Source organism: Narcine bancroftii, chromosome 3 (assembly GCF_036971445.1).
Source record: "Narcine bancroftii isolate sNarBan1 chromosome 3, sNarBan1.hap1, whole genome shotgun sequence".
Classification (NCBI taxonomy): Eukaryota; Metazoa; Chordata; class Chondrichthyes; order Torpediniformes; family Narcinidae; genus Narcine; species Narcine bancroftii.
Window position 1 is genome coordinate 365190475 of NC_091471.1, and position 13224 is coordinate 365203698.

The 13224-nt window shown below is 39.3% G+C and overlaps 1 protein-coding gene across 1 annotated transcript in view; it reads left to right on the forward strand.

Moving 5' to 3' along the window:
• Window positions 1–13224, forward strand: part of sdk2b (sidekick cell adhesion molecule 2b) — a 662520-nt gene that overhangs the window by 284713 nt on the left and 364583 nt on the right. Inside the window, exon 2 of the mRNA XM_069930148.1 lies at window positions 3715–3874. Coding sequence (XP_069786249.1) covers window positions 3715–3874 — 160 coding nt within the window. The remainder of the gene's footprint in view (window positions 1–3714; window positions 3875–13224) is intronic.

Below are 13224 nucleotides of genomic sequence, written 5' to 3' on the forward strand. Positions count from 1 at the left end.
AGATCCTTCTATCTCCTTTACTCCAGTTCCCAAACCCCTTTCCTTCCCATTCAGAAAGCTATCCCCCTCCTCCTATCATTTTCCAGCGTTTTTCTCTTTTGCCCTCTCACCCATATCCACCTATGACCTCTTGCCAGTGAGCTTGTGCTCTTCCCCTTTCCCCTCCTCCCACAGTTTGCTTGCTTTTTGCTCATGCCTTGTTACGAATCTTTGCCATAAAGAGCGCTCCGTGACCTGCAGAGTTTCTCCAGCACTTTTGAATATTAAAATCTTGTTAGGTTGTTCTATTCCCCACAACCTAAATTGTCCTCCAAAGCCTAATGGGATACTACAATGGCAATAGGTTCATATGTACACTGTTATGGAGGTAGACTTATGTTTGACATGAGGAACTATTAATGCCGTTTTGCTCAGTTTGTCTTTTTTCAAAGCAGCTATTTAAGACTGATTGTAATGAATTCCTTCTTTCTCTTTTGATAAATATTTTTAGTTAATCAAGAGAAGGAATCATTACTGGTGGATGTATAGTATCAAAGTGTACAATTTCTTTCACTTACATGGGCTAATTTCCATTAAAGATCTTTTTTTTTGATTGTTGCAGGATTGTTCAAGTAATGAGTTAAAAAGAAATTTACAGTCACAAACCACTGACACAAGAAAACAAGTTCTCAAACATTGCAAAGAAAATAAATTCAGGAATTGGCCCTAGAGTATTTCAAATCCTTCAAGCATTTTGTGCTACATCTTTGATGGTGTTCAGCAGCAAGTTCCCTACAGGGTATTGGGAATGATAAAATATAAATCTATAGCTGAGAGCAAATCTGTCCAATTTGACTCACGGGAGCTTGCAAGTTTCTGGTAAATGTTTCAGCGCTGTGCTTTATATCTGCAGTGTAACCATTTTGTCAGAAGGACTTTGCTTAAAGTGAGGAAGGTGCAGAGAAAAGTTGCATTGTCTTTTTTCCTGCAGAGAAAATATTGATAGTTTTACTTAGGCGCTTGTTGATGTTGTAAAAGTCTTCAAATGGGCACAAAATGACTGCCACAGATGTTCATCTCTTTAAAAGTGACATGCTTGAAGCATCAGGGACAATAAGTAGTAAAGAGCTCCAACCTTATGTTCTCAGGCTCGACCTTCAGTGTTTGAGAGAAAGTCAGAACTGCCTCAACTTTTGGATTCAAATAAGTTAACAACAGTCTGGATAATCATTTTACACTTTGCTAAAGTGTTTTTATACTGCACAGAAGTCATCCTAAAATGCTTCAAAGGTGCTAAAGATATAGTTGAGAGAGATACAGAGAAGTGATCTAAAACCTGTTCAAAGGTTGATTAAATCCAAGGGAAGCGCAGTTTCAACTTGAGGGAGCAACACTGAGAGTTGAAAGGCATAAAAGGAATATGTGGAGTTCAGTAAAAGAGAATGAACACAGAACCATAGAACCTGCAAGTCAGAGTAAACTTAAAGGCAATGTGGGTCAGTCAACCCATGCACCCCTGTGGTGCGAGAGGGAGAATGAAGAAACTCCGCACGGAGAACAGTCAGTACTGATAGGCTGGAGTTGTAAGGGGGCAGTTCTTCTCACTGAACCACTGTATGACTGCAATACCATTAAGACCATTCACAATGGATCTCTTCCCTTGACATTCGTGTGTCACTTCCAGAAAATGGCATCCATCTTAGGAGCAGATGTCATAGCTGCATTTGATTCCTTGGCATCAGATTAGCTCCATAAATTTGCATAATTCCCACTGCAGCAGCACCAGAGAAGATATAGTGGGGACACTAAATCTGAGATTTTCCTGGTCTGCATGCTTCAACTTTCATAGAAAACCCAGATAAACCACAAAGGAAAAAGAGCAATTTGTAATGATTCGGAGGCTCTTAGAAGTAGTGGAAAATTGATGCAGACTTTCAAACCCATCAGTACTAACCTTGTTAATTGCATTGATACTGCAGCTCATTAAGGCAAGGACAGTACATATTAACTCATGTTGTCAACGATGGAGCACCAAATGGAACTCCGCAAAATAGCCACTTTAACCACAACAAACAATGGCAGTTCATCTTGTCATGACTGACAATCGCTTGCCACATCATTTCGTTAGCAACATGATTATGGGTGAGGTATAATTTTTACCTGGGAAACATTAGTGTGTCCAATAAATATGAAGCATGATGGCAGAAGTGCATATTTGAATTTCAGAGAAACTTCTGTGATGTGACTGAATGCAGGACTTTGGGAATTTCTTTCCTCTTTTGCATTCTGATAGAATTCATTTAATCCTGGCCACAGGTTGAAATTGTGAAGTTAATGAGGCAGGAGCTTTCATATGAGAAACTAGTCCAAAAATCTCCATTAGTCTAGAACTAAATCCACTTGCCTTTCTTTTTTTTTGAGTATATGAAAGGACAAATCAAGATGAGATAGAATAGAAAGAAATACTGTGCTCAACTTGCCCCCATTCCATCATTTCTTCCTTAACTTCTGTGAAATGGCTGCAGTTCATTTAAGATTAGAAAATTTCAAAATAAAATGAAGGAAAATCCATTTTACCCATCGTTTCATAAATTTTTGGCACTAATTTGAACCATGCAATCTCTTGTGGAAAGAATGATATCCACCAAAGGTGCGAGAATCAGCCCAAGAATTATGCATTTGGCAGGTCTTTTTAGATCATTAATCCCCTTAGTTAAGAGGTTTTTTTTTAAAATGATGTTGTGGCAGATGATGTTTGTGCTCTAAGCCATCATGTTGAAATAATGAGACCACACCTGAAGTTGTCAGCCAGCGAAGAGAAGAGCATTTATTACAGTGTTATCAGGCTTGATATAGACACACAACATGTGACCTGGGGTCATAACATCTGAAGTGCTAATGACCTCATGACGTAGCTACGTTGAGTAGGCCAGGGCTTCTCAGTAGACCTATGGGTGCTGCTGAGTCGCTATGCCTCGTGGCTGTAATAGCTAGTTGCCAGTAGATAGGAGGCTGTTGTGTCTAGCCGTCACGATGGGAGCTGTTAGCACTGGTTCTGCCCACTCCCTCCAAGCGTACCTCAACAATGATTTTGAAAATGAAGCAGCAGTTAAATTGTTCGAAGGATTGTTTGACACAATTCTTATAGTAACGGTGTCAATCCTTTTTAAAGTAAAAATATAAAAGTCAGTTTGGCAATCCTGCATTCTGAACAGAAAACAGATGCATGGATCAAGGATGGGTCAAAAGCATTCTCATCACAATTTGTTGTTTGCTGTTCTGGGTTCTTGCTTTCACTGAACTTAACCTATTGCTGAATGTGTCCAGAAATTAGTTAAACATAGTTAAAATAACATTCTTAAATTAGTAATGTAATGCTTAATTTCAAAATCCTTACAATACACTTGATTTTTTTTAAATGTTGCCAATTACAAATCTGCCACTATTGTTTGTGGGTTTAAACTTAATTATTTGAATTAATGTGTTGAGTGGGTTTAAGTGTGTGAAGGCGAAGAAACTGTTTTGATTTAATTTGCTTGTTATACAATCATTCTTTTTGTGTCCATTTCCTCCGAAAAACTACAAAATTCACTTGATAAATTAGGTACATTTTTGGCCTTTGACTGGTTGAGTCTTGTTCTTTGGCTTGGCAAACAGCTGATGTCATTATACTTTTTCATTCATTAAATCTATATCGAAATGTTTTGTCCTGAACATTTTCTATATGTATTTCAGATGATGTACCACCTTATTTTAAGACGGAGCCCATTCGCTCGCAGATCCACTTGGAGGGAAATCGACTGGTCCTGACCTGCATGGCCGAAGGGAGCTGGCCTTTAGAGTTTAAATGGTTGTACAACAACACGGAGCTGACCCATTTCTCTCTAGAATACAGGTCAGAAGTCACGCTTGACATTTTAGTTTTATGTTCCATGAAAGTGTTTAACCTTCACAGAGTTGGTAAGTGAATTAGTTCAGATCAGATTATATAAGATAATCAGATAAACAAAATAAAATGAGTAAACACTCAGCAGAAACTGTTAATGATTTGGGCCCAATGACTCAAAATCCGAATCAGGGTGAAAATTGTATTTTTTTTCATCATGAATTACATAATGATCAGAAAACAAGAACTATGATCTTACACTGGCTCCATTTTGGAGTTAATGAACAACTTGTACTCAGTTTTCAGTTTTAGGAAATTTATAAAAATAATGAAAATGCATTTATTATTTTGGACAAAGTCAAGTTGCATTGGTTAATTGTGTTTGCTGGTAAATGTTCTCCAATGTGTTGATAGCATCAAAATAAACTACTTGGTGAAATGCATCCTGCATTCGATCGCCAAACATTTAGTAAGTCTTGCTTTGAAATGTGAGAAAGATCCACAAAAAACAAAAGATGTGAATATTCCTTTTTATTTTACAATTTCAGAGAAAGGGTAAAAGAATCAATCACATTGTTTTCGGAGTTACAGGAGTAGGTAAGAAACACAGGCAGCCTTCAGTGTTCTCTGTGCCTCTACCACTTAGTGGTAATTCTGCCATGCCCACAAGAAAAAGGAATCTCAGAGTTGTACGTGATGTCATGTATGTACTCTGACAAGAAACCTGAGGCTGAAGGGTTTTTACAAACTATTGATGGTTTCATGGTGAGCGTTACATATGCTTTACTTGTGTTCCATTTTATTTTAGTAAATATCAGTGTGCTATGCGAACTCAAGTACTTCTACCCTCTCATCTGTATCCACTTAATATACCTTACCTGTTAGACTGTGCCCCCACTCCTTCCCCTTCTTGGGTCCTCTCACTTCTCTCACCTTTTCTGTTTTTTCACATTCCCACTGAAGGGCTCAGGCCCAAAATGTTGTCTGCCTTTTACTTCCTGTGCGTGGTTGAGAAATTGTGTATTATGCTATCCAGGCATATTGCCTGATGTAAATGTTGGTGCTTCAGTGGAAGTGGCAATGCTGTGAAATCCAAAAGACAATTTTCCAACAAGACACAATCTTATTACAGTCCCAAACATTTTGTTCTTTTGGAAATTGTGCCTTTCCTGGAGCCCAACCTATCTCCCACGTCATTTACTTTTATTGGCAAATTTGATCATTTTTGTGTATGACAGATACAAGCAACACAAACCCATGGATCAGCTTCACTTTTTCAATGACTTTAAATCCCCGTCAAGAAACTTGAGCCAAAAAAATTAATGTTGAGATTCCAGAGCAGGATTGAAGGAGCCGTAGTTGGAATTGCTTCTTTTGGATGAAATATTAAACATGGTCTTGTCTGCTCACACAGATAGATGCTAAAAATTCCAGACTCTATTTCATTGAGGGACATGGGATCATTAAAGCAGAAAATATTGTTATCATTACTTTTGAGTTTTGTTGATACATGGTCATTATGATTACAACAGAAACCATGCCCAAAAAGTCCTTTGAGCTACAAAAAATGTTGAGAGAAATCGGTTTTGAGAGAAATCTGTGCAGGAAAATTCAAACATAGTCTGGATGGATCTGGAAAATTGTTTTCCATTTCTTTGGAATTGTTTTCAAGGATACAGATACTGTTATCACCCATAGGTAAAACACAGGATTCTGTTGACACGTGGTTAAGTGAAAAAAACACACAAATGCTGGAGAAACTCAGCAGATCAAACAGTGTCTTTGTGAAACAAAGATACATCACCAACGTTTCAGGCTTGAGCCCTTCATCTGTTGTCGCCCACAGGTGTATGAAAAAAGCTTTTTTGAATAACACAATTTTCATGTTGGCTCTTATGCTCTTAACCTGGCCTTTCCCTCAAGGCAAGGGTGGTGATTTACAGGTGCAACCCTCATCATTTCTACCTCATGCATTCCCACAAGGATGATTTGTTCAGGATATGTCTTGGCTGGTACGTGTCAGTTCACTTTTGTGTTCCCCTCCCTCCCTCCCCAAACCTCCTCCCGTCCAACCCCATCACCCCACCTTCCTCCCAATTCCATCCCTCTCCCTCCCCATCCTTCCTCCCCCACCCTCATCCCCTCACTATTCCCACTCCCTTTTCCACCATCCCCTCCCCATTCCCTCCCCATCCCACCACCCTCTTCCCCATTCCTCCACCATCCCCACTCCCACTCTCCATCCCCTCCTTCATCCCCATCCCCATTCCTTTTCCCACCTTCATCCTCCCTTCCCCCACATCCCCACTCCCTCCCCATCCCCTCCCCATTCTCCCTCCCCACCCCATCCCCCACTGCCCCTTCTCAACCCCTATCTCCACCATCCCATTTCCTCCCTCCCTCCCTATCCCATCCCCACTCCCTCCCCACCATTCCCATTCTCCATCCCCCTACTCCCTCTCCCCCTATCCCTTCTCCCCCTACCATCCCCAACTCTTCTCAGGAACTGCATGATTTGCAAGCTCTTCAATACAGTGGAAATATGTTGATTGAAACAAAAGTATCTTTGACATTGACCACATGGAAATGTCAACTTTGCAAGAATACTGTGGCAGATTTGAAAAACAAATAAAAGAAAGTAATTAGAAAGATTTACACAAAACATGCTGTGGCCTTTTCAGTACTAATGACTGGAGTGTAAAACCTTTGGGACTGCAAATTAGAATTGGGAATCAGAATTAATGAAGATTTAATGAAAGAAAATACATCAGAGGACAATTGATATTCACACTGAAGCTTATCTATGCTCACCAGATAGATTTAAAATCAGGGCCATTTATAACAGTTGATAGACTGTAGGCATAAATTCATTGGAAAAGTGGAGCCCTTTCTTTGCTTTGATTAATCAATTACTAAAGAAGTATCTCATCCATTAAAGGATTCTCTTAATAAAATATTGGCTCTTCCACAAAATGCACTCCCAAAACTTGCCAACACTTCTTTGACAGAACCTCCCAAATCCATCATCCAGATGGAAAATGCCACCAGACGAATGGGAAGTATTTTCAAGTTCCATTAAGTCATAAGTCATGTACTGTACTGGCTTGGATACAGAATCAAAATCCACAAGCACCCTTCTTTCACCATGTGGACTACAAAAATTCAAGATGGCATAACTCCTGATCCTTGTCACAGGCAATAAGGTTGACCCAACCACTGATGTCCACTTCCTGTATTTAAAGAAAAAACAAAGAAAGACTGTTTTTTCCATGTCTCTATTACATCAGTAGTGTCGTCATATTTACTCCAGTCACTATCTGTTTGTTAGTGGTTCACGTTGATAGCAATAACTGAGAATACAGTCCATAGTGATTCATTAGGTGTTGTAAATGTCTTGTATGCTTTATTGTAGTTTTACAAGACTGCATATTTAACATATTTTAGTCAATTTAAATATTTTAGTCAGTTTTGGCACAGACTGTGATACAACAGTAACATTCCTCAGCATTTCATTAACCTCCAGAAGGAAGAAGATGGACAGAGGCCTTAAAAAGTGTCTCAGCAGAGCACAGCTGAATGATATGGACATGGAGTAAACCCGAGACTAATCATGAGCAAAACTGACCATCTGATGTTCTGACAAAATGTCTGTAGCCTTCTGGTCTCCACTGAACTTACTGTGCCCGAAGTTTAGCAGAATCATCCCCTTCCAATACTGATTTAATGATTGTTTCTATCTGTTGTTACAGGAATTAGTCAATCGATTTCCTGTATTTGGCATTCATCTTTTTTGAGTTGTAGCCTATCTTCTTGCACGGAATAGATGATGGAGTTGGGCATCATCTTATCATGTTTATAAAAGCAAGCTCAAAGCTCTAGACAGGTTGGGGATACGGATGAAATGCATCCATACCTTTCTTAAAGTCTTTGAACAGAGAATTATGGTGATTTTTGTTGACTTCGTCAGTTGAGGTTTTTTTTTAAATTTAGACATACAGCATGGTATCAGGCCTTTCCGGCCCTCGGGCCTGTGATGCCCAAATACTCAAATTAACCTCCAATCCCTGTCCATTTTGACGGGTGGCAGGATACTGGAGCATCCGGAGGAAACCCACGCAAACACTGGGAGAAGGTACAAGTTCCTTACATTCAAAGTCGGATTCAAACCCGGGCCGCTGGTGTTGTCGTAATTTTGCATTAACTGCTACACTAACTGTGCCAGCCTTTTTCTATCTTTCTAATGATTTTCTAGCATCTACGCAGATGTGGCAGAGGAAGGTCTAGCTCTATTGTTTATATCTTTTGTAATTGAATGTAGATTATTAAAATTGCTTTGATGTGAATGGGTTTGTTTATGAAAACAGCCAAATGCACATGAGGATGAATGCAGGAACAACAGATTCTGGGAAGGTTGGACCATTGGCAATGATGAGGAGAGATTTATAACTAGGACTGGCACAAGATGAAGCTGAAGACTTCAGATTATGAAAAGTAAAAATGTACACCAGTCAGGTGTGGATTTCGACTCTGGAAGAATAGAAAAAAAATAGAATGGCAAAAAGAGCTCAGAAATGAGAGAGGTGAAAGACAAAAAGACACACTCATCACAAGAGATAGATCAGAATCAGAAATAGGTTTACAGGCAGTCCCTGGGTTACGAACGTACCACTTACAGACAACTCGTACTTACGAACGGACCAGGTGCAGCTTCAGCGGTTTGTCGCCTCGAGGAAGGAGAGCACCGTCGGCCATCTTAAATCAGATCATGTTGCCGTTGATGATCAAAATCAGCTTAAAATGCCCGTTCGCCTGTACTTTAGTGCAAGAAAAGGCTCAAAGCCTTTTCAGTGATTAAAAAGCTGCATGTGCAGCAAGTTCCGACTTACCTCCAAATTCAGCTTAAAGACAGACTTAGGAACTGATCTCGTTCATGATATAAGAAATAAACATACACAAAAGGAGCATCAAGATCGATTATAGCAACTTTTGATGGTGAGAAAAGCATCAGAAGGTGAGAGCGGTCACCATAAACAAAGCCACCTAACTTACTATAGCCGCCAATGCAAATAAGTAATTCTGTGACATCTACAAACAGAAATAAGGGGTTAATAATGATTTTCTAAAAGAATTGAGCCATTTGGAAGGGAATACTAATGCAAATCTTGTTTGATTCTTAGTCATGTGATTACCTTGACTGCATATGAAGAGCATAGAACGGCGCTGATTTACCACAGCTTACAAACAAATAAAGAATAACCTCACTCGTTTCTTTCAGCCACACCAAGAAGTCAACTTCATTTTATTCTTCACTAGACACAACATTGCATTCTTCAACTCCCCAAACACCACCAGCTAAACTCCTCTGACCTTCTCATTGGCAAACTATTGTTGCAACATAAAACATATGTGGTATACTTTGTTATGAACTATTAAATTCGAAACATCTATCGTATGATTTTAAAAAAGCACTTTATTGACGTAAAATGCTTTCTGTCGAATTGGTACAAAACCAGCTGGTGTGTATAAAAGAATGAGAAATAAAGGACCCTGTAGTATATTCAGGATAGCTCAGAGAGCTTGTATTTGGTTAATCGTCAGTTATGAATAATGAGAGACAGGATGAATCCATTACGTACGACTGGAGCTATTAGTCAGCTGCATGCCATTGTGTGTTTGGATGGATGGTAAAGTGATGCACTTGAATGAAAATTGCCAATTCACTTTCCTCCTTAGAACTGATTTCATTGGAATGAAGGGAAAATGTGGGCTTTTGAAAAATGATTTATGTGAGTTAATTTTTTTCTCTACTTAAATGATAATCTATTGCTTGCACTTCACCTTTTATGACTGACCCATTGAAATGCTAATTCACTGAACACCAAAATGACAAGCAAGCAGAAATTCAATTTGTTGAAAAAACATTGCTGTTGCTGTGAAGCTTTTGTGCAAAAGGCACCATCTCAAACATCCAAGGTTTTAACACATCCTCTGTTTAATAGCACAATTCATCAACCCGGGCTGTTAAAGGATCCTATTAACACTTTGTTTAAAACCTTAGCAGTCAATGGAATGTACAAAGGGCAGCTTAGATCATAGATATAAATCCAATTTGACATTGTCCCATCAACTGCTGTTCATAGAAAATTTCAGATCCTGTCCAGTCAGAAGCTTACTCAAAGTTCACGTTGTCAGAGTGCATACCTGATATCACACAACCCTAAGAATCTTTTTCCTGTGGGCCAGTCAGAATTTTTAATCATCAGTAACTGTAAACTGCACTCATGAAAAAAATTAGTATCAGATTGAGCCTGTTGTTTCAGAGTCTGAAGGCTGAGGGGAAGCAGCTATTCGTAAGCCTGGAGGTACGAGTGCTGTGCCACCTATTACCTCTTTCCTGATGGCAGCAGCAAGAACAGAGCATGTTCTGGGTGGTGTGGATCCTTGATGATTGCTGCTGTTCTCCAACGGCAGTGTTCTGAATAGATGTGGAAGGAGTTTGTTGTGTGTAATGTACTGGGCTGTGACCACTACCTTATGCAAGGCTTTCCACTCAGAGGTTTTGGTTCCATCCAGAGTCGGCTTCAGAACAAATCTAATCGAGGGGCATAAGGGTAACCACGGTGGGGGGGCACTGATTTTTTGATAGCATCGGTCCGGGGTGGGGGGATGGAGGCGGAAGCATTGAACTGGGGGGTTGTGGGTGCACCTGGCTGAGATTCTCTCCTGGCCCCTTAACACCAATTCCATAGTCAAGAAAGCCCAGCAGCACCTCTACTTCCTGCGAAGGCTGAGGAAAATCCATCTCCCACCCTCCATCCTCACTACATTGTACAGAGGACGTATGCGCAACTATCACAGCCTGGTTTGGAAGCTGTACCAGCTTGGACTGCAAGACCCTGCAGAGGATAGTGAAGTCAGCGGAAAAGACCATTGGGGGACCCTCTTCCAAGCACAAAGGCCATCTTCAACACTCGATGCAGGCGGAAAGCAATAAATATTGTGAAAGACTCCTCACATCCCGCATGTAAACTGTTCTCTCTTCTGCCATTTGGCAGGTGGTATCAGCACTCGAGCCCTTACGTCCAGAGTGGGAAACAACTTTTTCCCCCAAGCAATCAGGCTCTTGAACTCCTAGTACAATGAGGATAGTGCGGCGTGGACTTTCTGTGCATACGTCATAGTACCTTAATATTTTAATGTGTTCACTTTCTTAACTTACATCTATGTTAATATGCTCCGTGGTCCTGGAGAAATGTTATCTCATCTTTATCGTGCGAGCATGGTATGAACATAAATAAAGTTGACTTGATTTGATTCTGAATATATACATTTGAACATACTATGATTTTATATTGTAATGAGTTGAATTGTTTATTTGCCACATGTACTGAAATACAATAGAAGCTTTGTTTTTCATGCTATCCAGCCAATCTAACACCGTGCAATTACAAATAATGAAGTGTCGGGTAATGTAACAATATTCAATTAGTGCAAGCCATAGAGAAACTGTAAAACCTAAGTGCAGGGAATAGAGAAATGTACTGTTGTAAAAGAAAATGCAACTGTGAGATCCATTCGAGAGTCCTTCAATGAGGAGGTTTATGTTCTCAAGCTCATGTATCTTCTGCCTAAAGAAAAGAGAGATGAGAATTTGAGTCAGGTGTCCATTCATATTTTAGTAGCTCTTTCAGACAATGAGTTACAGATAGAGTCAATGAAGGGGAGGTTATTTTTCATGATCCTGACATTTATTTTATCTGCTTTGATTAGATGATTTCTTCTTGTTATTTGATCATTTACGACATTAAACATCCCAGAACAACAGAATTTAAATTATAAAACTTCCCTTTCTGTACTATGTCACAAAGCTTTTAATTGGACCTATGATGGGCAACAAAACCCATTCAAACAGTGCATCATTTCAAAGAAAGAAAGGATGACTGAAATCATATGTTGTGGCTCTCTGGGTAATTATTGTAGAAGACTATATTTGACTTTTTTCCAGAAAAAAAGGAATAAGTCACTTTTTATTAAGTAGAAAGCAAGTATTTCAATTCAAAACTTGATAACTTTCTGTCCCAGAATCAAAACTCCTTCAAAGAGGATACCTTGACCTGTGAATGAAGTCCAGAAATAAGTGGACAACAACATCATATTATTTCACTCCAATGGCAATAGTTGCTGGCTAAGGGTAGGAATAAATTGTAATGTGTATCAATTACTGTCTATTCATTAATTTTCATGAATAGTTATTTCATTCATAACCTCAAAATGTCAAGGATTACATTATCAACTAAACAGTGTCATGTTAGATTCGATGAAGGCCACTGTGTTACTTCCGACTTATGTTAATGCAGTATGCTGTGGCTAATATTGTTTTCAGGCCTGTCTACATGTTAAAAATATATTGCAGTAAAACCCCCAGTATTCGGGACTTATGGGGAATGGTGAATTTGCCGGTTGCTTGAGATTGTTGCCGGGGGATCGCCAATTTTCAACTTTCTTATTTTTTACCTTTATATTTTCTGAGGCCAGTTGCGTGAGGTTGCCGGTTGCTTGAATTCCAGATAACGGGGATTTTACTGGATATAGATGTGGGCCTTTTGCTGCCAACAAATTGCAACTACATAAGTGATTTGCTTTATTTCACAGTTGCAAAATATAAAAATGCATCCTGCTTGATGTATTTTGGCTTTAAATTACAGAGATGTACACAAATTTAAAGATGAATTTAAAAAATGGAAAATGCAAAGAATCATGTTCTAGTTTGACGCTTCCCTTTCTCATCCTAATTTCATGCTTTGCTTTCAGTCTCATTTTAACAGACTTATTTAATTTCATCCCAGCTTGCTGCACTATTTATTTTTCTCACTCCAGTGACATTTTAGCTTCTATTCCACTTCAGCAGCTCCCTGACTCTTCATTTCATCAGGGCTTATCCCTTTCTTCTACGTTTTGAAGTCTTCTTCCCTCAGTTGGTAATGCTGACCGCAATAATGTTTTCAAGTCACTTTGCATCCTTTCTTGTGTGAATGGATGATGAGGCCTGATTTCTCATTAGCTTGGTGAGAAGTTTGCAAATTTTTGGCTAAAACAAATGGCAGGGACAAGAACTCAATGCTGAGAGAGTTTTCGATTACACTATACAATATGATTTTTGATTCACAGAAATCAAAACTTTCTCACCCCCAAAATTACTAATTACCCACGTGTTATTGTGCCTGACAAAGGGTGGTCTGCAATGCTAACGTGGAAGTGATTTCAAATTCTATTCAGTGCAGTTTCTACTTTTTTTTAACCAAGGCAAGACAGGATAGATGGTGCTGATGGACTGATACCTCCTTAGGAGGTACCAAGTC